The sequence below is a fragment of the Symsagittifera roscoffensis genome, chromosome 1 (assembly GCF_963678635.1).
Source record: "Symsagittifera roscoffensis chromosome 1, txSymRosc1.1, whole genome shotgun sequence".
Lineage (NCBI taxonomy): Eukaryota > Metazoa > Xenacoelomorpha > Acoela > Convolutidae > Symsagittifera > Symsagittifera roscoffensis.
In genome coordinates this window covers 86,529,282-86,555,262 of record NC_087062.1, presented here as the reverse complement: position 1 = coordinate 86,555,262, position 25,981 = coordinate 86,529,282, and the positions used below count along the sequence as shown (strand labels likewise).

Genomic DNA, 25,981 nt, shown 5'->3' with positions numbered 1-25,981 from the left:
TAATTATAATCCATTACAATTGATTATAATCGATTATTTATTCGTCTATTTTTCGATATAATTATAATCGATTATAATTGATTATACTCCATTATTTTATTCAAATTTCTGCACAAAAATCTATTATTAATCGATCGAAATTAATTATAATCCTTTTTGTTTGTCAATTTTTGTCCTCGAAGTTGCATCCAAATTGCTTATATTTTATGTTTTTTGTGGATGTTGGCTCCTATGAAAAATGAGAAAAATATTTTTAAAGTTTTCCAATTAATTCAAATTTATAAGTTTTTTTTCTTCATTTCATTAGAATTGTTTTGTGATGCATATTCTAAGCTTTTTTAAGCACCGAAACATCAGCAATTTGATTTAGTTTCATGATTGATTCGGAAAAATTATAAATTCCTTAAAGACCTAACTTTGGTAAATATAATCGATTATAATTGTCAAAAAATCATCATTATAATCCGTTATAATCGATTATTTACGCCTAAATTTGGATGCGGGTGCAGTGTTGAAAGAATCCTAAGGCTAATTGCATCAGTGGCAAATTACCTAGACAGTTTCAAAGTCATAACACTAAATCAAATTTTGAAATGATCGTCAGGCTCCGAAAGGTAAAAAAAACCTACACAGCGAAGTACGAAAGCTATCGAAACAATTTCAAGGCAGCACAGACAAATGAAAATCAAATCTTACATACGTTCCAACAAAAATATAAACCAATGCATTTGGTTTGAAAAATTAATTCAAAGCGCACCCGACAAAGTTCCATGAAGATGATGTTGGATAAAAAAAAATCCGCAAGTTTTCACTCCGCAAGTTTTCAATCCGCATGAAAAAACAGAAGTTGTTATCAATGGATTGTCGGGATTGCGCATAGCCTTTGAAGAGGACAGGGTTAACCCGACAACCTTAGAAACATTCACTCAACACATAGTGTGTTGAAAAGTTGATCAAAACGCTAGCATTTCGACTCGAAATAAATTAAAACATCTGCAAAGCGTAACAAGACTGCTCGAACCGGTGCTAAGCCTTGATTGTTTCGACTGCCTTTTAAGGTCTATGGAGCAATAATAACTTGTAAAACTTAAATATAATAAGAAAAATGATTTTTTTTTCTTAAATTTGAGATTCTTTGTGAAAGTCATCTCCCCACAACCATATAAAATCCAAAAATATCGCGCGTTTGTTGTCCCAAATTGAACAAAATGGCAATCTTTAAACACCCATAACTTTGCAAAAAACGATCACAGGTGAAATATCTTTTCAATTTAATCACAAGTCAACAATACGTTTTGAATGATATGAAAAAAATTTGTCAAAAATTGCTAGTTAAAAAGTCGAAATTTGTCTGAAGAAAAAAACCTCACCCGAGCGCAAATATTCCGTTACTTTCGTAAAATCGAAAATCGGAACAAAAAATTGTAAGCAGGAAAATCGGAACAATAAAAATAATCAAAGCTCAAAAATTTTGAATTTTTTCTCATGTTTGTTCTATGGCGTCCCAGATAAAATTCATTGAACTGATATATCTACGCATTACCATTCAAAAAAAAAATGCCACGTTTAAAATAGCTCAAATTAGTTCGTTCTGAAATGCATTTTTTAGTTACCCAAACATAGAAAACATTTCAATTTTTTGTTGAATAACTATTCAATTATCTGTTTTTGCAATCGCTAAAAAAAACTAGTTATCGCTGTCTGTGGTTGACAGATATTACATCAATTATTCAGCTCAGTCTAGTCTGTTTTGTTTCCCCAATTAATTTTTTTCATAATAACTTCTGAACGGCGCTACTTAAGAAAACACTCACGGCGCGACTTAAGAAAAGACTTACGGCGCAACTCAAGAAAAAATTGAAAAAAAATTTGCCCGTCTCGCAGTAAAAATGTATTGGAAACGGCCCAAAATGTCTTGATTCTCTCTTACACAAATAATTGATTCTCTCTTGCCAAAAATCTTGTTCAGTTAAGTATTACAAAGTAAGTATCAAAAATGGAAAAACAAAAATTTGGCAGGAAAAAATTCCCAAAAATTAACTGCCTCGAACAAAAACAGGCCGCAAAGTATTTCACTATTTGGGTGATCAGATACACAGGTGAAACATTTATTGGTTCATTATAATGATTCGTCTGATTCTTGAGTTAATTCCTCCAGCTTATAAAAATATCTGTGCAAAACTTAAATCAGTCGACAGATCAATCCCATGTTTCTAAGATAAAGATGTCTTTGAGCTTGGAAATTTTTTCGAAGCAGGGGGGTGATGAACAGATTGATAGATCTGATTGGTATGAGATTACAACTATATCGCTTTTTGGCCTGAAATGTCTTATTTCTGTCTGACACAAATAATATAACTAAAACATCAATCTTTTATATGTTGGCAAAAATTTTCAACGAAGATTACTTTCAAAATTTGAAATTTTAAATTATCAGGTACTAATCAAGGCATGCCTAAACATGCCATACAAAACAAAATAGTAGTTCTTAGCGTTTTTGAAAGAATTTAATAAGCAAAAAGTAAAAAAAATCTGATATTAGTGTAAGCAGAACTACATTATGAGCTCAAAAATTATATTTTGCACTCAGAGCTTTTTTTTCTAAAAAATGTTTGTTTAAGTACAAATTTCGATTTGCGATTGAAAAAAAAACAAAAAAATTTTTGGGACAAATTCAAAATTACTTGGAAAGTTTTTTTGTTGTGGTCATTAAAAAAACTAGTCATACATTTTTCATATATGGAAATTGTGTGATTAGCATTTTTTTCGAAAAAATTATTTTCTTTTTTATTTAGTACGATACAGAAAATTTTATGCCAAAACAGAAACAAGTTCTCCAAAAACTCGATAGCTCCCTCTTTGCAAAATAAATGAATTTTTTTTATTAGTATTTTTTCATAGACTTAATTTATGGAATTGTATGATTAGCATTTTTGGTCTATGAAGGTTAACCCGGGCTTACGGCGCGATTTAAGAAAAGACTGACGGCGCGACTTAAAAAAACGACTGACTGCGCGACTTAAGAAAAGACTGAAGGCTCTTCTTAAGAAAAGACTGAAGGCGTGGCTTAAACACGTGGGGCGACTGCGAAGTACATTCCTAAAACGGTATGCGGCGCGACTTATAAAGTCTTTTCTTAAGTCGCGGACCTCGACCCGGACAATGAAGGCGACAGCTGTGCATTGTTTGTTTTTATTGGATTTTGCCTAATAAATTTATGGCGCCGATTGTGACATATCAACAACAGAACCAAAGCATTACCACATAATTATATTAGAACGATACACAAGTGACAACATTTATTGGTTCATCATAATGATTCGTCTGATTCTCGAGTTAATTCCTCCAGCTTATAAAAACACCTTGTCCAGAACTTAAATCGTTTGACAGACCAATCACATTTTTCTGAGATAAAGATGTCTTTGAGTTTGAATCGAGGGGGATGAACAGATTGATAGATCTGATTGGTATGGGATTACAATTATATCGTTGTTTGATTCAAAGATTTAATCTTGATCGAACCTGTTGCGATCGTATCATGCAGATGTTATTTTGCGCTGCAGGCATTTTTTTACAGTAGCGTTTTGAATCACTTTTTGAATCTTATTAACCATGAAATCACTTTTATGTTGCATGCGCCCCTTATCTAACTTAAATGTAAAAACCATTCCGTTGGAAGCTTCCTTATAATGTGTGTCAGTCAAAATGGATAACATAATGTGGTTCTGAAAAGGGATTTGTTGGAAAGCTTTTGAACAAGAACAGAAGTTGCGTGGCGGTTAGTGAATATGACCTTGCACGTTGCATGCGATTCAAGAACAGGAAAATCCAAAGTAGTTTTTGGACATTATTGAATAGGGCACTTGGGTAGTGGTACGGCGTTCACTTCGAGATCGTCAGATGGTGTAATCGATCCCCTGATAAGGCACTGATAGTGTGTGAGGACGAGCTCTCACTTGACCTCTAGCTTCAGGTCTAAAACAGCCTGACCTATTACAGCTGCAATAGTGGTACCACGTAAAAGTTTTAGGCGCAAAATGTTGCATGAAATTCAATAACTCTAAAGTGGTTTTTGGACGATACTTTGAAAATCTAAAGTAGTTTTTGCACGATACTTGGATATGGGTAACATTTTAATTGAATTAAAAGTATCAGTTCCATATTTGCCCTAAATAATAGAAGGTTAAGGTTGTATTTTGGGATAAACAAGAGAAAGGTCATTTTCAGACAAACAAATAATTAATTTTCTTCAAACAAGTTATGCAATCAAGTTGTTCGACAAATGATAAATAGGAAGAAGTTTCAGTTTGAGAACAAGTCGCGATGGCCTCAAGATTTAACCCTACAAAACTTATTGCCTTGTTAATTTTGATTCTTTTATTTTCAGGTAAGACATCTTTTTCAAATGGAGCAAAAAAATATTAACAGCATCTTTCTGGTAAACTTTCTCAAAAGTTCAGTTTTTTACTAAGTATTTAGCTGCGTTACTGAAAGTTTGACTCAACATGAAAAAAAAATTTGATGAGATGATGCAAAACTCTCTGTTCAGGCCATCGTACATTGAAAAATCTAAAATGCAAAATTTTACGGGCTGTTAACCTTTAACTTTAATTTTCATACAAGACTACTCGTATTGAACCTTGAACAGTTTTGGCGAACGTTAAATAATGCATTATTTTACTGCGTTTCAATTGGTCTCAAAAATGTTCACTTTAACAAGCAAATTTACAAGAATTAAATAGAAACTTTAAGTTTTACTGGAAATTTGAAACTGCTAATATCACAAGTTAAGTGTGGAAATTGGAGTTGTATAGGAGAATGGTATGAGTAAAAAGCCTGCCTTACAAGCGTGACCAATAAGAGTTCAACGCCAGAAATAAAATCTTCACAGCGCGTATAGTTTAGTCCAAAGCATGACCAGTTTGGCAATTTTTAAAATCCTAGATCTTTACGAAAACCGATCGCAAAAATAAACAACGCAAAAACTAATTATCTAGCCTAATATGCATGTCTAATGACAAATCAGCGGTAAAAATAAAATCTTCACAGCGCGTGTTTTCACAGCGGCAGTTTTTGAACCCCAAAACCATACGAAAAATCATCGCACAAAAAATTTTTATGTTTGAACTGAACAAGCACAAGGACAGAAAACAAAAATTCTTCTTCAAATTTTCTCAAGACGCTTGAACGCAGTTTTTTATTGTTTCTTGGTTGACCTTCATAACTGTGATGGCAGTAAAGCAAAAGCTTTCTTTTGGTTTTTAAACGTTTGCAGCTCATTATGTTTGACAATTCAATGAACTGTCTACTGCGAATGAATTTTGACGTTTTAGGGTATAAATGATCAATTTTCAAAAAAAAACTATGAAAAAAAAAATATCTGAGACGGTTGCGACAGTTTATGTTTCTATCTTTTGATTGACTTAACTGATATTGCTCTTAAAAACATTATCAATACGATTGAAAAATCTGGTTGACCATATTTTTTCAATTTTGTAGCGCCTCAATTCAAATAATTATAAAAAAGTTTGGCTTATTCAGAAAACTTTTATCTGAGACACTATGTACTACATAGTTATCATCAGCAACTCTATTTTTTCTTCAAAATGAACTGTTGTGACCCTGTTTAAGAACTACATGCAATTTGTTTGGTTATTTTTCTGGGCTGGTCTTTATTTTTTTATCCTCAGGCAACGAGCACGGATCATGGTGTGCCTCGAACATCCGACCTTTCGATTGAGAGGCGGAGACGTAATCACTTCACCACCACTCCCCAACGTACGAAAAAAACTCAAAAGTTACTCCTGATGCAAGAAAAAATGGCCCAAATCTTATTATGAGCAGTTGGCGAGTCTAATTTTTATGCGAATTTCGGGAGAACGTTTATTTTTGTATTTTTCGCAGTTCAATTGATTTCGCGAGATCTCTTTAAGGATTATGAGTTTTTCTATATGCAAAAAATTCAGCTTTGAAGAGTTTTGATTGGCGCATTTGCATATTATAGGACTAGGCTCGACGTATCAAATGAACATAGGAGTGGGTGCTACAGAAAAACCCGCTTTTGAGCAAATCTATCGAATATAATAACAGACAGTGTGCCAGAAGACAGCCTTTTAAAAAAGTTATGAATTATGCAATACATCGTATAACTGTTTCAGCGATTACAATACATAGTTCAGCAGCCAGAAACTCAAGACCTGTTATCGTTCACAATAGAATTAGATCAACCGCACTGGATTTCGTTCTTCCTGGATCTTTATCTTTGCACGGAAGGTATTGCGCCCTTTTCAGGTAACTCTTTGAGCAGAAAAAAAAACGAATGAAACTTGAAATTAAAAATTCTTTTTCTCAAATTGGGTTGACTCAGGACAAAAAAAGGTTGTACCCGAAAATTAAATTAAAAAAAATTAACCGCAAAACGACCATTTTTGGCTTTTCATAGTCGATCAAAAACACGCTAAAAAGTTTGGTTCAATTTCTGAGAAAAATACATCAAAAGGAGCCTCTGATATATCCCACCAGAAATTAAAAATAGTATAATCTCGAAAAATTGGGATAAAACGTCCAAAAAATTGTTTGTAAATAAAACAAGACTACTCGTATCAGGGCGAACCCCTGAAAGTTGTGACTGCTTTTTCAGGTCTATGGAGCAGTAAAAACATGAAAAAATTAAACGTAATAAAAAGATTTAGTAAAAAAAATTTGAAATTTTTTTGAGTGACTTTTTTTTGGAGAAAATCATTACCCACACGCCATATAAAGTACAAAATGGTTTTTTAATTAATGTATGAATAAATTTCGTCAAATATGGCTTGTCAAACTATAGAAACTTGTCTGAAGAAAAAAACACCCCGAACACAAATATTCCGTTACTTTCGTTATGAACAAAAGTTGTTACTTTAAATAAAAAAAATTGACATTTTTGGCTACAAAACGAAAATAAATAAAACTATAGAAAATTCAGACGATTATACCCTTTTAAATTTTGTTGGGCTATATAGCATGCTCTTTTCGATATATTTGTCTCAGTAATTGAGCCAACAGCTTTATCGTTTTTTTATTGACAACAGTACTATAAAATAGTCGTTTTTCAACTTAAACTTTGCATCCAAATTTTGCAATATAAATTGAACCATATCAATTCTGCTAAGACTTTGAGCAAGTTGTTTTTTGCCTGCGGTCAACTCAATTTGAGAAAAACTAGTTTTAATTTTCAAGTTTTATTCGTTGTGTCCAAAAAACTTAAGCCAACTCTGTATTCTCATCATCTTGATTGAAAATAAGATAGATTCAAATTTTCTACCAATCAGAATTGTCTTGGACCGCTGCGTGTTCGGATTCGTTGGAAAGTTTTTTGCAAACAAATCTGTCCGCGACAAAAGTTCGCGACAAATCTGATTTTGGCCTGTTGCGGAAAAGCTACCTCGGTGGCTTGCTGGGCGCGCTTCGCGCTAATAATCACTTGGCTTCCGATTTGTTTTTCTAAAATATTCAGTTTTGATTGGTAATGTTAATTTTTTATGATGCAGTCATCTTTTATTAGTGGGTTTCTCCCAATTCTCATTAGCGAGTATTTGTTTCTGTCATTATTTCTCCACCGTTAGTGGAATCCTATAAATATTTAGCCTATGTAATCAAATTATTATCCCCCAAATGGACCAATTTAAGAGGTTACATCCCAATTGTTCACCTAACCGCTAAGCACATTGTATAAAAGCTGGGCAATGATTAACAGAAAACTTGAACTTCAAAATTTCAAATTAATTTACGGGAACATGAAATTTCATCTGTGTCTAAAAGACGAAGCAGTCGTAACCAAACTCGCAATAAAAAAACATGAACAATTTTTGTCAAAAGTTTCTCCTGTTAATTTTTGTAGTGATTGTTACGTAGATAAAAGGGTAATGCTGACGCAAACTGCAACAAATCAGGTCATCAGGTATTCGGGAATGAAGATTTGCCCAGGAATGAGATTTGGCCAGCAAGGAATCTGAAAAAAGGCCATCTTGCAAAGCATTGTAAATGAGCAGGTTCAGTAAAGTTTTGTTCTGAAAACAACATGAAATTTTTGAAGAACCTTATCATATGCAAAAAACGGACAGAAACATACTAGCAGTTTTGAGGTATTAGTGATGAGGAAAATATTGAGATTGGTATGATAATTGCTAACTTAAAATTGAGTTAAACACCGAGGGAATATGTCGAGACCAATCGAAGATAAGCTGAGAACAGTTACACGAGATCAAGATTCGAATCTAGTTTGTAAAAACCAATTTGGTTCCAGTAGAGATGAAAAATGGGATCAAGTTAACATCCTCCCCCTAATAGACCAAGTTAAGACCCTCCACCCCAGCGCTTAAATTAAATTAAATTTGCTAAGCGCTGCATGTAAAATGCTCGATTCTGATTGGCTGAAAATTCCCAAGTTAGAACCAAGTTAACATCCTCCCCCCTAAACGTGTTTAGGGGGTGAATGTTAACTTGGACCAAAAAATGCGTACCCGGACGCCTAATACAATTTCAGAATATTATTGACAAAAAACCAATGATCAGAAAAACAAAAAAGTTGAAAATTTCAAATCTGAGGCGCAGCGCAACATCATCAAAAATCAGTTGTTACCAAGCTTGTGTGATAAGATCGCACAACGGAACAATAGATAGAACAGATACTGAAAAGCTATAGGAAAGCGAAAACGAAATATTTTAATTTAATAAAAAGGCGGTTCAAAGGTACTTGATTTGGTTGGTTTTGCTTGAAAGTTGATTTTGCTCAGGTGTATACGTTCGTGTATTTCGCTGGCTAGCGATGACAAGCAAAATTAAATTCAAAACAATTATTTTTTGATCTTCTAAAACCTGAAAAAGTCGCAAGATAAAGCTACCAAACATATGCAATACATATGATGATCTCTTACCGACGATAAAAAAAGTGATTAAAGGTGTACAGGGTGTTTTCGAAACGTGTTTTTCTTTAAAAATCCTCTCTCATTTCACAAAAATTTCTGTTATTGAAGTGTTATTTTTTTTCGCAGAAGGCAGAAAAAATTCGCGGGACTCTGATGGTGAAACCAGATAAAACAGAGAAAAACTTAATTTTCAAACTCGTTTTTTTTCAATTTTTTTTTTTCAAAATTGGTTGAGGTTGACCAAAAAATGACGAGGACAAAAATTGCGTGGAAACCTACCAGCTTTTTACGGTGTATTTTTTTTGCAAAACTTTGAACCAGAATTACACCCTTAAAACGGGTCAATCCATTTGGTCCAAAACAGGGAAGTAAGAATTTTCAAGTGTAGCTGTTGTTACATCAAATGACCCTTCTTACCTCTACAGTTTTGAATCAAATGATATGACCATTTAAGGGTGTGATTTTAGTTCAAAATTTTGCATAAAAATGCACCTTAATAAAGCTGGTAAGTTGCGAGCATTTTTTGTTCTCATCTTTTCCGGCCAAACTCAACCAAATTTGAAAAAAAACGAGTTTGAAAAGTCAGTCACTCTTCATTTTATCCGGTTTTTGTAAATCAACTCTGCAATAGCTTGTTCAGCCTAACGCAACAGTTCAGCAGTGAAAATTCATAAAGTATTCTTATATTAAATTATTCATTGAAAACACCCGTACTGGCTGACATTCACCCGGGTTGAGTTTACATTTAATATTAGCGATAAAAATTTTTAAAAAAAGCCATCGCAATTGATGAACTACTGATGTTCATTGCCATAATTGCAAACTTTATCGATAGGTTATGGCTACTTCGGCTAATTTTTAGCGTTGGAACAGCAATAAAAACCTATAAATATGCAAAAAAATGAAGATACCAGGGTTCCATCCCACAACCATCAGCTTAGTAGACGTGTTTGCTTCCTCTTTGACACTAATCCTGATTTCTAACCAAGTTATCGTTTATTTTAAGTGGTACTGTCGTTTAAAAGCTATTACAGTTTCTTAACTTTTAGCGCTGATTTTCTACGGAATCTTTACTGAAATAGCTCTGAAACATCGCAGGCTTAGCTCTGCAAAAAAACTTTAAATTATACATTAATCAGCGCTGGAAAATAGCGATCACTCGGGTACTAATGAAAAAGCGATAATTAACGGTGGGACTTCAACCCGGGCACAATATAAAATTGACGAACGGTTTCGAGAATTTATTTATCAGATCTGTTTCACAAAGACATAGCTAATTGAAAAAAGACCTATCTGAACAGATTTCCAATGAAGAAAATGAACAAAATAATGAAATATGGTAATATGTTTCATTATTTCGAGAATAGGGGAGATAGTTAAGTAGTTTAAGAGCTGCAAAATCAGAAATCAGCAAAATTAGGATTCTCAACACAATGCTCTAGTGCTATTTTATTATATTTATATAGGGGTGGAGATTCTTCTGTAGATACCGGGGTGCCTGCAGTAATACGATGTGTCAGTAAATTACCAGATCAGTAAACCGATTTACGTAAATTCAATTGCGGATTTAAAGATTTTTAGAATCAGTTTTTCCTAAGCTAGAACTAGAGCAATAATTTTAAAACACGGAGGCTCGTGGGAAAAGCTACTTAATTTCATTTTTGATTCAATTTTTGTTTTGAGGAAAAAATTTGCCATTTTGTAAAAATTTCAGTTTTTAGCTAATGTGATTACGTAATTGAATAATTAATTTTCGGTGTACTGTTCTGGGCCGCCCGTTTTTGGTTTACTGATACATCGATATACTGATCTACCGCCGTAGATACCATAGAACGGGGGAAGGAGGGGAGATTGAAAAAGGGAAGAAAAACTGAGAGAGCCCAAAAACTGTTATGCGTGCTACCATAAGTTCAATAGTACCCAGTAACTTAAGGTGCCGTTAGTAGCCAAACTCAAGTCCATCGAAAACTAGCATAGCAATTTTTGTTGGGCGAATACGCACGGTGCGGCCCATCCGATATACCGACCGCACAGCCAGTATCCAATACAAACTTCATGTTCTATTTTCAGTATCCTCCAGTTCAAACTGATTAACAAACAAATTACTGCAAGCATTCATTAGATTAAATCGAAGGACATGAAATTTTTGGCTCTAGAGGAAACAAAGTTTAGGGTAACAATCGAAAAACCTAGCAAGTTAAATAGTGCCCACAAGTTGGTCAAGGCAGCAGGGCAGCAAGAAGGTTTCTCCCTCATGAATGACGAATTATAGAGGACCGGAAAAATGCCTCTCTTGTTTCTCTCTAAAAATATAGACAAAATTTATTTGATAACATTAATGATGAATTGTTGAAGACCGGAAAAAAGCCTCTCTTGTTTCCCTCTAAAAAATCAGACTGAACTTATTTGATAATTTGATCATAGCATACCACGATGAAGTTGCTCTAAGGTTCCTTAGCGTCAGTAAAACAAATTCCCAACAATGATGGGAAGGTTAAGTTTGGTGATATTTTTCGTAGGTGACATTAGCTCACCCAGACGCTATGGCAGACAAACTGACATGAGATTTGAGAATTAAGCGAGACACTTTGCACACGAGTCAACAACAACTGCTGAAGTTTGCTAGATATATTACTCGCTATACCCGACCAGGTCATGAAAGATAACTCGATAACTGAACTAGCACTTGATTCCGATCAATAACCCATAATCCTTAAACCTACTTCTAAGTATTGGAAAAACACCATCGGAAATGAGCACCAAAAAAGTGTTTAAAAATTTTCAGGGCAAACTTTTAAAATTGATAGAAATTTTAGTAATATTACCTAGATATCAACACGCGAGACCATGTTATTAGACAAATGAAATCTTGGCACAACTACAAAACAAAACCCATTGAAGCCGAGATCACAATTTTAGGAAACAAAACCTTACTCCGATACTTTAGAAAGCTTAACATTACCACAATAAATGAAAACACTGGTATCTTAGAAAATCATTACCCAGATAAAAAAGTACCCTGTTTACCATTAAGTTTATTTTTAACACTATTTCACATATCACATTCCTTGAATACAGAAGGACATATAGGATCAGAAAAAACTTATTCAAACTTATATCAAAATTTCTATTTTCTATATGCACTAATTTGGTAAAAAAGGCTTGGTAATGACGGAATCACATGTCAGTTAAAGAATTTTTTTCCTCACCAGATGCAAATAGCAGAAAAACAAGACTTTAAAGGACAAATTTTGTATTTTTACCATAGAATCTCATTCGATACAAAAGGCCCTATATCCCCTCTTCAGAAGGAAACTCATTTAAGATGGTAAACGAAGATGCATTAACACAGTATGCAGCACTCAAACCTGTACCCCATTGTAACGCTTATTATGCATATAGAACGCTCTATAAACACTGGATAGCAAAATTTGGACTACATGAAATCCTTGTTACAGATAATGGATTAGAATTCAAAAACAAGGAAATAATCACCTCATGTCACCAATGTAATATCAAAATTGAACCTATAACATCACATGCCCCATGGACAAATGGACAATTCAAAGGCTTGAACCGCTAATTACAAGAGCACCTTCGATGTAATATAAACGGAAACGATCAAAAATACACCGAATGGTCAACAGATATAAAATTATTCCATTATCATATGTTTCTCAGATCACAACAACATTTGGACTATCACCATATGAATTGGCTTTTAACCAAAAACCACGAAAATCTAAATTGTTCACAGCAAAATCATCAAAAATGCACAAGGTTATTGTCAACATACTAAAGATTGAATTTGTTACAACCTGCCTCTTCACAGTCACGATGAAGATCATTTTCATCATCCACAAATTTTAAAATTAGCCTCTGGAACCCACTCGGAATAGATTTTAAATACAGATAAGAAACAGAGTGAAATATATCACGAAATCGAGAAATTATTACAAAGACAAAATCTCCGATATCAAATAAATTCACGCTTTACGCCATCATTAGACATAAAAATAGGAACTTTTGTTTAAATCCCAAATTTTACGATTCAAAAATGAATCTCTGAAAAGCTACAACCTATTCAAAAATGGTCATATCCGATTAGAAAAAAAATCTACAGACGTTACTTATAAACTAATTTAACACAATAAAAAAGAAATAGTACAGCATAGAAACAATCTTTTACCAAACTATCTGGAAGAGAACTCTCTTCGTGAACTAATCCAGTTTTATTCCTTCAGATGACTAAACATTGTTGACGGTTAATAGAAATTTAAGATAAGAAGAATTCCGAAAACTGCAATCATTTAACGCAATCACCTTAGATTATTCCAAAGGAAATATCACAAAAATCTCCAAAACAAATAGTTCGAAAACAAAATTTAATCGCAATTTACATATACAATTTCTAATAACCGAAACAAAAAAAATATTATAAAAACGTCTGTTATCTTTTTAGTAATCAGCCAAGATCTAAAAGTTTTAAAAAAGTTAAAAAAATTCAGCAACCCTCCGATTAATTGACAACATCAAGAATTTTTTTAATTAAGATGTTCACTAAAATTCGTCTAAAAAGAATCTTTCAACATTTATATTCTTTTTTTGTACCTCTAAGAAAAAACAGGTTTAAAATCAGCCAACCAAATCACTTGAAATCATCTCACTTTTCACTCAAGCACCACTGCTATTTTTAGCCGACATAACTCCAACTTGAACTAGATCTAAAACACTAACTCAAAGACCTCTAGGTCAAAAATAAGCACTACCTTCACATTTGAAAACCCGAATAATTATTACATAAAAGTTACCAGCCTCGTTTATAGTACAGCATAGAAACAATCTTTTACCATACTATCTGGAAGAGAACTCTCTTCGTGAACTAACCCAAATTTATTCCTTCAGATGACTAAACATTGTTGACGGTTAATAGGAATTAAAGATAAGAAGAAATCCGAAAACTGGAATCATTTAACGCAATCACCCTAGATTATTCCAAACGAAATATCACAAAAACCTCCAAAACAAATAGTTCGAAAACAAAAATTTAATCGAAATTTACATATAACATTTCTAATAACCGAAACAAAAAAAATATTATAAAAACGTCTATTATCTTTTTAGTAATCAGCCAAGATCTAAAAGTTCAAAAAAAGTTAAAAAATTCAGCAACCCTCTGATTAATTGACAACATCAACAATTTTTTAAATTAAGATATTCATTAAAATTCGTCTAAAAAGAAACTTTCAACATTTATATTCTTTTTTTTTACCTCTGAGAAAAAGCTAGTTTAAAATCAGCCAACCAAATCACATGAAATCATCTCACTTTTCACTCAAGCACCACTGCTATTTCTAGCCGACATAACTCCAACTTGAACTAGATCTAAAACACTAACTCAAAGACCTCCAGGTCATAAATAAGCACTACCCTCATATTTGAAAACCCGAATAAATATTACCTAAAAATTACAAGCCGCTTTTATCAATCAATACAAATATCAATATTATTGTCTCAGTTTATACCCCAAAAATCACCAAAAAGAAAATTTTAACTTAGCTCAAAGAAAAAATTCAACCTGATTACTTAACCTAAAGATATTCTACCACCCAAAACTCCTTAATCATCCCGCAAATGAAAACATGAACCAAAAATTTAATATCTAAACACCCAGACTTTCCTTCAGCAAAAATTCTTCATACCCAGTCCACTTGTCAAAAACCAATTAGTTTGACCCTACTTGATATAAACTCCAAAAAAAAACAAAAAGACAATTCAATGAAGTAAAATAACTTTCAAATGCGTCGTTCGGACTCAGTTCAACAGAATCTTAAAACAATTATTTCAAACATAGTTTCAATCATTCTACAATTTTCCAACTTTATAATTTTTTCATTACTGATCTTTTAGAAATCATCATTTTCATTTTTTTTTAGTTTTTAGCACCTAGGTGATAATTTTCTGCTCCCTTATCCAAACCTCTTTTTCTCTCTCCAGAACTGTCGACCAATTAATCAGGTACGGTACTGAACGAATTTCCTAGATGATACGAAGCTTACTGAGAAAGAAAGACTTTTTCATTTTTTTTTGCAATTTTTCTCACATTGCTGACTTCTCGAATTGTGAAATTTTTCAAACTTATAAAGAATGCAATGAAGGGTTTTGTACTAGCAATTGTTTTACTCATCATTTTTGCTGAAGAATACTGTCGAAAACACAAACTTCATTAATACAAAAAAACCAACACCAGAATATTTCAAAATTGCTGATCCAAACGCTATTAAAGATTCCTCCCTACCAACCCACCCCAAGACACCTAAACATCGCCTACATTTAGTCAAACGAGTCAACCCAATCATCTACCTGTAATTCATATGTAGAAAACCCCTACAGCTTTGAAGAATGACACGCATCATTATCAGAACCATGAACACCAGCACATCGTTTTGCATTCTAAGCGAAACATGTTACCCACCAACAAATAATGTTCACCCCTCAATACAACAAGAACTTGACAGAACAAGACATTTAAGCCAAAACCAAATTCTTAAAAATTGACAGACAACTTATTCATCCGCGACGCAATGGAAATCTGACAGCACCAAGAGTTCAAATTAAAAACCCCTCACCACCATCATCAACCCTTCTAGATCTTTACCATAGTACGAAACAAAGTATTCTCCGCCAACCACTCTAATTCACTTCTCAACAAAATACACCAAATCTTCCATCAGATTATTTAGGTTCAATAACTACTTCTGAACAAATTCGTGAAAATCCCTGCAATCCTCCCACTTCATCACAAAGACTTATACATGGGATGACCCAAAGACTTGCTCAAGGCAAATCCCTTCTTGTTAATGACCCAATAGAAGTTTCTGCGGATACCTCCTTGTCATTACCAGAAACACAAACACTATCCCTTTCATCAACAGGTCAAACAGCATCAACAATATTCTCTGCAAACTTTCCAAGTCAATTACGCCACAGATATCGTGAACTACAAGGAATAAGTAGATTTTTACGCTTAGACTGGAACTCCTTTGTAGCATCCCTTCCACTTTTCAGCCAACACTTCGACGGTAGTCGATTCCATAATTGGGCACTAAACAGTCTACAATATAGACACAATATTCACAAAGACAATCAGGAACATAATATTCTGATACTTTCACAGCAAAACATAACTCTCAAGTCTGAAATAACAGTGAATTTAAACGAGCTAAAATTACATCACCCATTACCATTTTCACCATTAGATATCACCACTCAATCCGTACCCCCTCCAAAACAGAACTCAGATATAAATACGACAGATGTACAAAGGCCATATAACTTTTCATAACCCTTTTTCAGGACTCTAGTACAGATTTATCTTTAAACTATTTTCTCAATCATATTCCTTTCTCTTTTAGTAAAAAATGAACCCAAAAATCATAAAAACTCTTCTCCCCAAACAGGACTACAAGACCTCCTTGTTCATATTATGATTGTGAAGATCACCACCAAAAAACATTACACAAATATGCAAATACTTAAGTCACACAATGTGAATCTGAAACACAAAAAAATGAACTAGCAATTGTAGTCGCCACACTTTACTCCGGAGTCCTAGCTACAACTCTAACAAGTTATAGTTTTAGAGTAAAATTCTCTGGGACGAAAGTACACTGTTCACAAGTATTAAATGCAAACTAGAATAGACGCGATAACGAATACTTTCAACAAAGTAACATAGAATACTATACTTGACCTACAAGATTGTAAAAACGAACTCAAACATTTAAAAATAGTACAAATGAAGACAAAAATGCTGAACTATTAGGTTTTCAAGTCTTTCCATACTCTGGACATCAAGCACAACTTGAACACCACCAAGGCAAAATCCAACTAGACGACAGATTCCCTTATTATGGTGCACATCATGGACGTTTAACTTATGACATTTGTGATAAAAACTCGATACCTCACATGGAATAAATAACTCATTAAACTATAAACAGACACCAAAAATCAAGATACAACGTTTAATGTGTTTCGATTACAACTGGAAAACTAATACGATATTTATAAGATGATACTTAATGAAGAAATTCGCTTACCTTTTAAAAATAATCGAGGATATTGCGACCCCACAATTACAAGCAGCCATTATTTAGTTCCCCGAAGACAAATGTGCCACATTTCAAGTCACTAATTTTCACGCAAGATTGACAAAGTTTAACAAAAACAGATCTATACCCTTTGATAAAATGAATTTTGGCTGAACAACGTCATCCCTAATCAATCCCAAAATCAAAATAAAAATATGCACGGTATAGAAAAAAATTTTTTATGTTGTCAGTTCTAACCTGAAACTGAGCAAGCATGCAAATACTCAAAAAACCACTTTTTCGATCCCAAGATTCAGAAAACCTTGTCGAATACGAACAAGGTTTCGACATGAAAATAGGTAAATTAATCCTTGATACGGCCGAACCGAATCGAAATAGTGATGACAAAAAGACTTACGTTGAAGTAAATAATCTTCCAGAAAACCAGGATGGTACCAGGTTAAAAGAACTATCACTAATGAATAACACATATTTTGGCGCAATTCAGTATGACATTTTTCTCGATGTGAAACTAAATTACACAATTAGCAGAGTTTTTCAACAAATGTCGTTTTCAGAATTAGAAGCACTACATCATTTATGTGAACTAGAACGATTACAAATCATACAACATTTTGCTTCAGCAAAACTCAAAACACCTTATGCCGGATACCTCTTAGCAGGCAACCGCTCCAACTTCATTGAGTATGAAGGAAACATTTTTCGGGACTGCACTTGCACTGAAAAAAAAAGTCTCACCACTTTGTTTTTTGAAGACAAATTTTCGGGATACAGCTGTACTCTATGGATCTGAAAACAGGCATAATGTAGTAAAGCTGAAACCATACGAAGATAAATATTATCTTCTCACTCCAAACTCTACATTAATGCCACCTGTAATGAAGTTCTCACCTAAAAGCATACGCGTAATCGCTCGCAACCCAAATAGAGACCTATCATCTATAGACATAAACTCCAAATCAGATATAAACGGTCACATTCGAACACAACAATTTAAGATTTTCTCACTGAAATGGATACAATCCAAAGAGAATCAATTGATTGAAACCTCCGCAAACTAGCTGAAACAGCTCCGCAAATTACTCTCTAGCTGAAAATTCAGCTCTAGCTGAAACTCGACAAGTTTTACAGACATCAACCAGCAAGACTACAGTGGGTAATTTAAGGACAATAAAAATTATGTATAACTCAATGGAGAAAAATATCGCCCACAAGATATTTCACGAATCAGTTTTTTTTTAGTTTCTTGCAAATCAAAAACGAAATCCTATCCTTTATAGGTTGGCACTACTATATCTTAGAAAGATTGACTATATAACAGGCAATGTTTAATTTTAAAGGATTTCTCTTCTCACTACTAAAAGGAACCAATAATACATGCGCAATACACGCATATGTCAGTAGACAAGCTAGCGCAGCACGAATTTTATTCGCAGGATTTTTTGGATAATTTTCCACTTCCATTAACAAAATTCTTCATGACGTTCAAATTAGCGAATACACGCAAAAATTATCTGCAAAACCAAACACATACGATACTCCACAAGATAAGAGACAATTACTGCACCTACAGCACCGACATAGTTACACAGTTTACAAAACAATCACTCTCCATCACTAATCCCACAAAGCTATTGAAATATACATTTGACCATCGAACGAATGTTACATAATAGTAACATACAACGTAGCCCTATTTCTCATATAGCACTTCAACAACCCACTATCGACAATACATACGAACAGATTGTAAAACAACCGCACACCTTATAATTTTGTTCTCAAAACAATAAATTTTTTAGCCCACAAGGAGCCGCCAAACTGGACCCCTCAACCGTTCCCTTTCCTATACATCAAATCTACAAAGCCACAATTCATTCATTATAAACTCAGACCTCACTTCTTTTCTCTCTACCCAGTTATTCTTCTAACTAACCACGCATGGGCTCGGGTGGCTCAAATCAAACCGTTTTTAGTACAATTTCTATTTTAATAACTCAGAAGTCGAAACACCCGATGAATTCCTAGACTCCGAACCCAGTCTCACTAATTTTTTTCAACCACTTTCTCAACCTACAACTGCTCTTAAATCTACACTATCCTACACGGCATCCTCCATAATTACGGCCCTGTAAGACAAATGTTTTCAGCCTAGTACAAAGCAATCAATTGTACCAGAGTATAGTCTTCCAGACCTTTACTGAGGGGATCTGATAACCAGGGTTTGACTCTCAAAATGGTGACAAGTTGCCTAATCACCCACCTTACGAGTCCAAACCATCTTTCGGGCATAGTGCACTGTAAATGAAATCATTTAGCACAGGGCATAATATGCAATGTGTGTCACCCTCGTGCGGCACTTTCAGAAAAATTTTGGCATTGGGATATTAACAAAGAGCTTTTTAAAAGGTCGGACTGACTGTAGAAAACAGTCAGCCCAATCTAGTCTATTCAGAAATAAACAGGGGTTGTGATAGAAAAACCCATGTATGCATACCGAGGAATGAATACCAGTGGCTTCCAAGACCGATCTGGCAGCTGTCAACTACCGTCAACCGTGCAACGTCATGCAAGAATGTGAACATACCACCCGAACCATCGCACTGTTATTCTTCTAGCAATGTTTTAAAAGAACCTGCTCCAGAAAATCAAAAAACTTCTCCACTTATCCTTTACAGCAACAAACTTAAGACTTAAGAACTCTCTAAAATGCGGATGGGTGAAACCAGTTTAAAACAAGTATTTTTTGCATCCTATTAAATTCTTGATAAACTATCTCTAAAAAATTTACAACTAACCAATCGTGATACATAATTAACACTTACAATAATTTGTAAGGCTGAAAATATTTATAGTTTCAGCCAGAACTGAATATATCTAACTTAACAAACAGTTGCTCTTCCTCAGAACAGTTCTTGATATCTAGCTTCGCAAATACCAGTATACACTAGATCTATTGAGACTAGGAGATATAAGAGTATGATCAAGATTGATATTAGACTAAGAAGTTGCACGAATCTATCCAGCCGAGAAAAAGAAAGCGTGACGAACAGATGGTGTATCTTATTTGAAATTACTCATTGAGTGAGCCACCCAGGACATAAATTCAATAGCTCAATAGGATCTTGAGAAAGGTTTATAACCACTTGAAAATAGTTTGAATGCTATGAAATCACAAATAGATTCTCCAACGAACTCATTCAACTTACAACATCAAAGCTCAGAATTGCAAGAGTGTAAAAAGAATCAACAGAACTTGAAAACTGAGGAACATAAAGCTACTTGTTTCTCTCCTGAAAGGAAAAAATGATCTTGCGCACAATATTAAGGTGCTGCGGAGAACCGGTTTTGCTACTCAGATACAAGGCGAGAGCATCAATCCTGTTTTTTTTTTTGCTTTCCTTGATGAGGCAATGGTCGCCCAAACAAAAACTTACAAAAAAACTTTTCTTAAATAAATTTTCATTTTTTTGTTTTTCAAAATTTTTCTCTATACATAAGAAATTTGCGTGCTACGATCACATCAAACATCTACTTGTGTTTGGTAACATTTTTGTAGCTTTTATTGTTTTTGACTTGTAGGAGATAGCTCAATAGCTCAACTGGTCATTACGGGGGGGGGGGGGGGTTGTGGAGATTGCTCAACCGATCCCAATTTACAATTTACAACTGATCAAAAATTCAAGCAGCACCTACGATGAAAAATGAAGAAGATGAGAACAAAAACATTATTTAACTTTGTTTCAGCTCTGTCTTTTGCCTCTCCAAATATTGGCAAAAATATAATAATGCAACTCCGGCGTACTCCTCGTCACTCAATGGTGAACATCAGGAGTTGAAGCTCCTCAACATGGCTCGAAGCAGCTTCAGAAGACTGAACTGGTTTTCGTTTTACGAAAGCGACTGGAGTTATGGCAAGTATTCGATTAAAACAATTATATTTTGTATATTTCAATTAGCGTGCTACCTGTATCATTTTAAAAGAAGACTTGTAGTGAAAGGGATTATCATCCGCCACAAAATCGGAAGGTCGGTGCATTGGAAGTCCACCATTGTATATTTGATTGTGGGGCAACAATACACAGACATGAAATTAAAACCAAAGAAGTTGCTGATAATCGAAAACTTTTGGGTACAACAACGGTTAACTGATGAAAACCGACGAGAACGTACGCTAGATATGGTCCTTTACCTCCTAGATAAATCTTTTTGACTGTTATCATCCGACTTTCTAAATTATATTTTTCCCGGGTTGACCTCTATTGACCGAAAACTTTAATCATGAAATTCCATAAACCAAGTCTATGAAAAAAGCTAACCAAATCAGTTTCGTAAATTTTTGCTAGAAGGTGTATTCAAATTTTGAAAGATTTTTTCTTTTTGCTTGACATTAAAGTTAGTATAATTAAAAAAAAAACCATTTTGGCAAAACAACTATTCAAACATTTGTCGTAATTAAAAATTATTAGACTAGGGTGTCATCAAAAATTTTATAAGGTAGTTTTTAATTTTCCCTACAATTTTTTTTTGTATTTTCCTAGCGCCAAACAAGTTTTGTACTTGCACAAACTATTTCCAAAAGTTTTTTTTTGCATGCCAAGTTCAGTTCTCTATGCGCAAAACGTAGTCCTGGATACACAGAACTTAATGGTTTTTCGCGCTGGAACAGCTTATTTAATTTGTATTTAATGTTTTTGTACGCCTTGGGTAAAACATGATTAATCAAAATTTCAGATTCAATATATAAGCAACTGCTCTAAAACTTTTGCCACAATTTAGATGTTTGCTTCTTTCATTATACTGCTGTGAAAAATTTGAACACCGGTTTTAATCACGCGGTTTTAATGGATTCTAGAACATTTAAGAGTCATGCAAGATTTCTTGAAAAACCATACCAACCGGTTCTGATGAGAACCTTGTAAGAAAACGAACTCTTACGTGAAAGCGTTTGTTCGAAATTTATTTTATTATTCTTAAAAAAATCTGTAAGTTCAAATTTTTCTACCCAAGTTTTTGCTAATTTTGATAATTTATAATTTAAACATGTAAATTTTTTACTTGTATCCAGCAGATACTTAGCAAAACTTCATTTCGAACTATTTTTTCAGGACAAAAAACAAGGAAGTTTTACATTAGTGTATGGATAAAAAGATTTTTATAAGTTTATTCAAAATTTTTGAATTTTCTTGCAACTGGTTGCCTTGGAGTTAAAAAAATTTGAATGTTTCTGATCTCCAGCTTCGCAATTGTTTTTGTTCTTTTACGCCGGGCCAAGTAATTTTTTGTCGTTTTTCCGTGGGATAAAGAGTAAATAATGTATATCGGCTTCCCAAAGAACCTCTTTGGGCCAATAAAAGCAAATGGTTTTTGTTTTTGTTGTGAAGATGTTTCTCGGCAAGAACACCCCTGAAACTAGTTTTGATATACTGGCTCTTTTACGCCTTCATAATGAGTTTTCTCGAACTTCGATATTTGATGTTTCTTTCAAAAAAAAATTCATCTAGCATGGGTCACCATTTCAACCCTATAACTTCATAAATTCCAGTTAAAACGACAAAAAGGTGCAAAAAAATTCGTTCATTTGCTTTTTGAACTGGAAAAGCTTTTGTGTTCTATGTCCCATGACTTTACTTCAAAACTGGTATTCATTGTTTTTTTAAAAAAAACTTGGTACTCACATTCAAGGAAAAATTATGGACTTCCAATTGCGATTTTTTTTGCTCAAGCCTTCAACCCTAATCTTCGACTTTGCAACTATATTTCATCGATATTTCTAGCCACCAGGTAGAAAACCCGGTTTTTATTAGAACACTTTGAGTTACAAACTCTAAGGCTTCATCATGGGCTTCAACTAACTTTGAGGGGGGGGGGGGGGTTACGTGATTCGAGGGGGTCTTGGGTGACGCCAAAAAAACTGGGATCATTTTAGCTTGCTTTCTCAAAAAATTGCTGCGTGGTTTTTAAAAAGAAATGGGAGGTCTCAGAATAACAATTTGGTCGACTTAAAAAAAGCCGCCCCTCCTTGAAGAAGTCCTAGTATATCCACCTCTGGTTACATCGGAACTGCTTTAGGCTGTATAATTTGTTTGGTAACAATTTAATTTCGAAAAGTAGTACAATGCTGATTCAACTTATCCGGACAAAATCAACAAAATTTGAAGCTCCAAACGCGTTTTTCTCAAATTGAATTGAGAATACAAAATTTAAAAAGAACAAAAATGCTTAAATTTTTACCAAGTTCAATATGATGCACCTTTGTTCTTAAAGTTCGCTTCCAAAAGTTTACCTCAAAAATGGGTCATTTTGGTTTTTTTAGTTAATCAAGAATTACACTGAATAATCGAGTTAATTCAAGAATAAATTATATATACAAATAGCCTCTTATACAGCTCAAAAGAGTTCTAGAAGTGTAAAATTTCTAAAAACGCTGTATAAGAGAAGTTATATTTTTGGTTGATTGCCAAAAAGGTAATTTTAATTATATAAAAATCAAAATCTTTGGTTAAAAATGAATTTTGAACAATTTACACAAATTTCTGCAAATTTTATTCTTCTAGAACTTTGTTGAGGTGTGTAAAAGGCTTTTTGATATAATTTTTTCTTGAAGTATCTTCAGCGAAACTCTTGAGTAACTAAAAAAACCAATTGACCCATTTTTGAGGTAAACTTTTGGTTGCGAGTTTTTAGAAAAAATGCATATCAAATCTGGCGAAATTTTAAGCAACTTCTGTTCGCTTCACTTTTTGACTAATCTCAACCCAATTTGAGAAAAACGCGTTTGAAATTTCCGATATTGATTGTTTGTCCAGTTAATTTAAATCAGCACTGTATAACAGCCGTCAATTTTAAATGGTGAAATGTTTCTGTTCTCGAACCAGTTTTTGGTCAAGACTTTGCGGTCTCTTGTTAATCAAACCAATCAATCTTGAGGAGCTCATACTAAGATTCAAACACGTAGCTTTGAGTCCTGCATTGCTGAATTATTATGGTCATCGTATTCTATAGTTTGGAAGGTTTGTTACATTATTAACACTTTTGAACTTTGCAGGTTGCTGTGAATACCAGCAGGAAATGTATCGCCGATGGGGGCTGTTGAACAACCTTACCGCGGTTCAATACTTTGGACGTCTAACAGACTTCAGGAACTCTAAAAAAAACCTTATAACTCTACAGGTTGTCAATTATGAATCAAAATTCAACCCAACCTTTTTGAGTGGAACGATGTCCGTTTTCGATTTTTGAGTCGAACGATGTCCGTTTTTGATTTTTGAGTCGAACGATGCCCGATTTCGACTTTTTGAGCAACTAATTTTGAGCATTGACGCAAGTGGAACTTATGTGTTTCTTTACCTTCTTTAGAAAAAAATTCTTGTGGGTCAAAGTTGCTGAAAGTTTTTCAAGGAATCGATCAACTGTTTAAGCGTACATAACGGATAGTTTCATCATATTCTAGTTCCGCTCAAAATCAAGCAGCATGATTTTCCAGTGGTTCAACTTTTTTTTCTCAATTCGTATCTGTTTTTTCATCCCATTTAAGTTTTCATACAAAACTGTAGATAATCTGAGTATTATTTTTCAATTTTTTTTTAGTTTGATAAAAACTTATAAACTATTTCATTTATATTTTGCGAGTAAATTATTTTGATTGATGTTTGGTGTTCATAAAATTTTTTAAATAATCATTGTCCTAAGCTTATAAAACTGTAGCAAATTTCATTATAGTTAAAAAATGATCCAGCCCTTAAATTGAGATAGACTATTTGTTTAGGCAGTTTTTGACAGCACATTGTGTGGAAATGTAATAACAAGACTCTCTTTTGGAAAAGGCGAAATCAGAGTGAAAGGCACAGTTCCTAATGTACCAGTAATGGTAGCAGTTCCAGGAATCCCACTCGTCTACGTTTTCCAATGGCGCGATGTGTTCCAACGTCTGAAGTTTGCTTGGTTCAAAACTAACATCATCTGCGCAGAACAACCATGGATTTGCAGTTTAATTTAAGAATGATAATTGGTTTTTGTCAAAATCTGATTGTTTTACCATCCTTTTTGTCGAAAAAATGTGCGTTTCAGTCAGTTAGATTAAAAAAAAAACACTGGTGAGTTTTTTCACATCATAATGATTACAATGAGAAGTTTTGGTGTATGTGAAAATGTTCTCCCTAAATTGACCAAGTGAAAAATCTTCCTTATAACATTAGATGAAAATTTCAAGCGGTAAAGCTTGCGAGTACTATGCTCAAATGTGATATCCTCCGTATTTTGAACAATATCCTCGGTATTTAGCGATCGTTAATCTCCGTATACCAAGTGAACGATATCCTTCGTATTTTGATTTGATGGAGATCGTTTACTTGTTCTGGAGTTTTCATTTAAAGTGATATTTTTAACTTAATTAGAATTTTTTTCAACAACAAAAAACCTTTTTCCAACAAATTGGTATCAACTAAAAATAAAAAAAAGTTTTTGTTTTACAGTTACTTTTATTCATACAAAATAAAACATAATTAAGAAAGAAATTAAAACTGTTTCAACTCGTGAGGAACTTTTACTGTTTTTAATATTTTAACCTGGTATTTTTCCTGGTATGTTCCTAGCGTTTTTATTCTTTATTCAGTGTCTTCTAAGTGACCTTCTGGTTCGTGTTTAGTTCTATGTATTCCTGTGACCAACTGATTTTGATATCAAGTAACATTCGTTTGCCCGTTTTTTATGCTCTTGTAATGTAGCGCAATTGACTTCGGAAACCAATGCAGTCGATATTCTTGATAGCTGAGCGAGATTTTTCATACACGACGTGCAAGTTCATTTTGTCTTAGTTGAGTTTTCTAACAAAACTTCTGATTCGTTGGTAAGAAATCAGTTTGTTTGTTGAAGCGCTTATGATATGTTACTTTCGATGTGGAGAAACCCAAATTTGTTCGTGTTTCTTTCTTATGCTGCATACGCATGATTACAGTTTTT

The 25,981-nt window shown here is 33.7% G+C and overlaps 1 protein-coding gene across 1 annotated transcript; it reads left to right on the top strand.

Moving 5' to 3' along the window:
- Nucleotides 1–4,266: 4,266 nt before the first annotated feature.
- LOC134840380 (uncharacterized) lies at nt 4,267–25,019 on the top strand. Its single transcript, XM_063856152.1, has 5 exons — nt 4,267–4,387; nt 6,159–6,291; nt 20,768–20,934; nt 24,069–24,193; nt 24,789–25,019. The coding sequence occupies exons 1-5, from the start codon at nt 4,324–4,326 to the stop codon at nt 25,017–25,019; spliced, it is 720 nt and encodes a 239-aa protein (XP_063712222.1). The 5' UTR covers nt 4,267–4,323.
- The last annotated feature ends 962 nt before the right edge of the window (nt 25,020–25,981 follow it).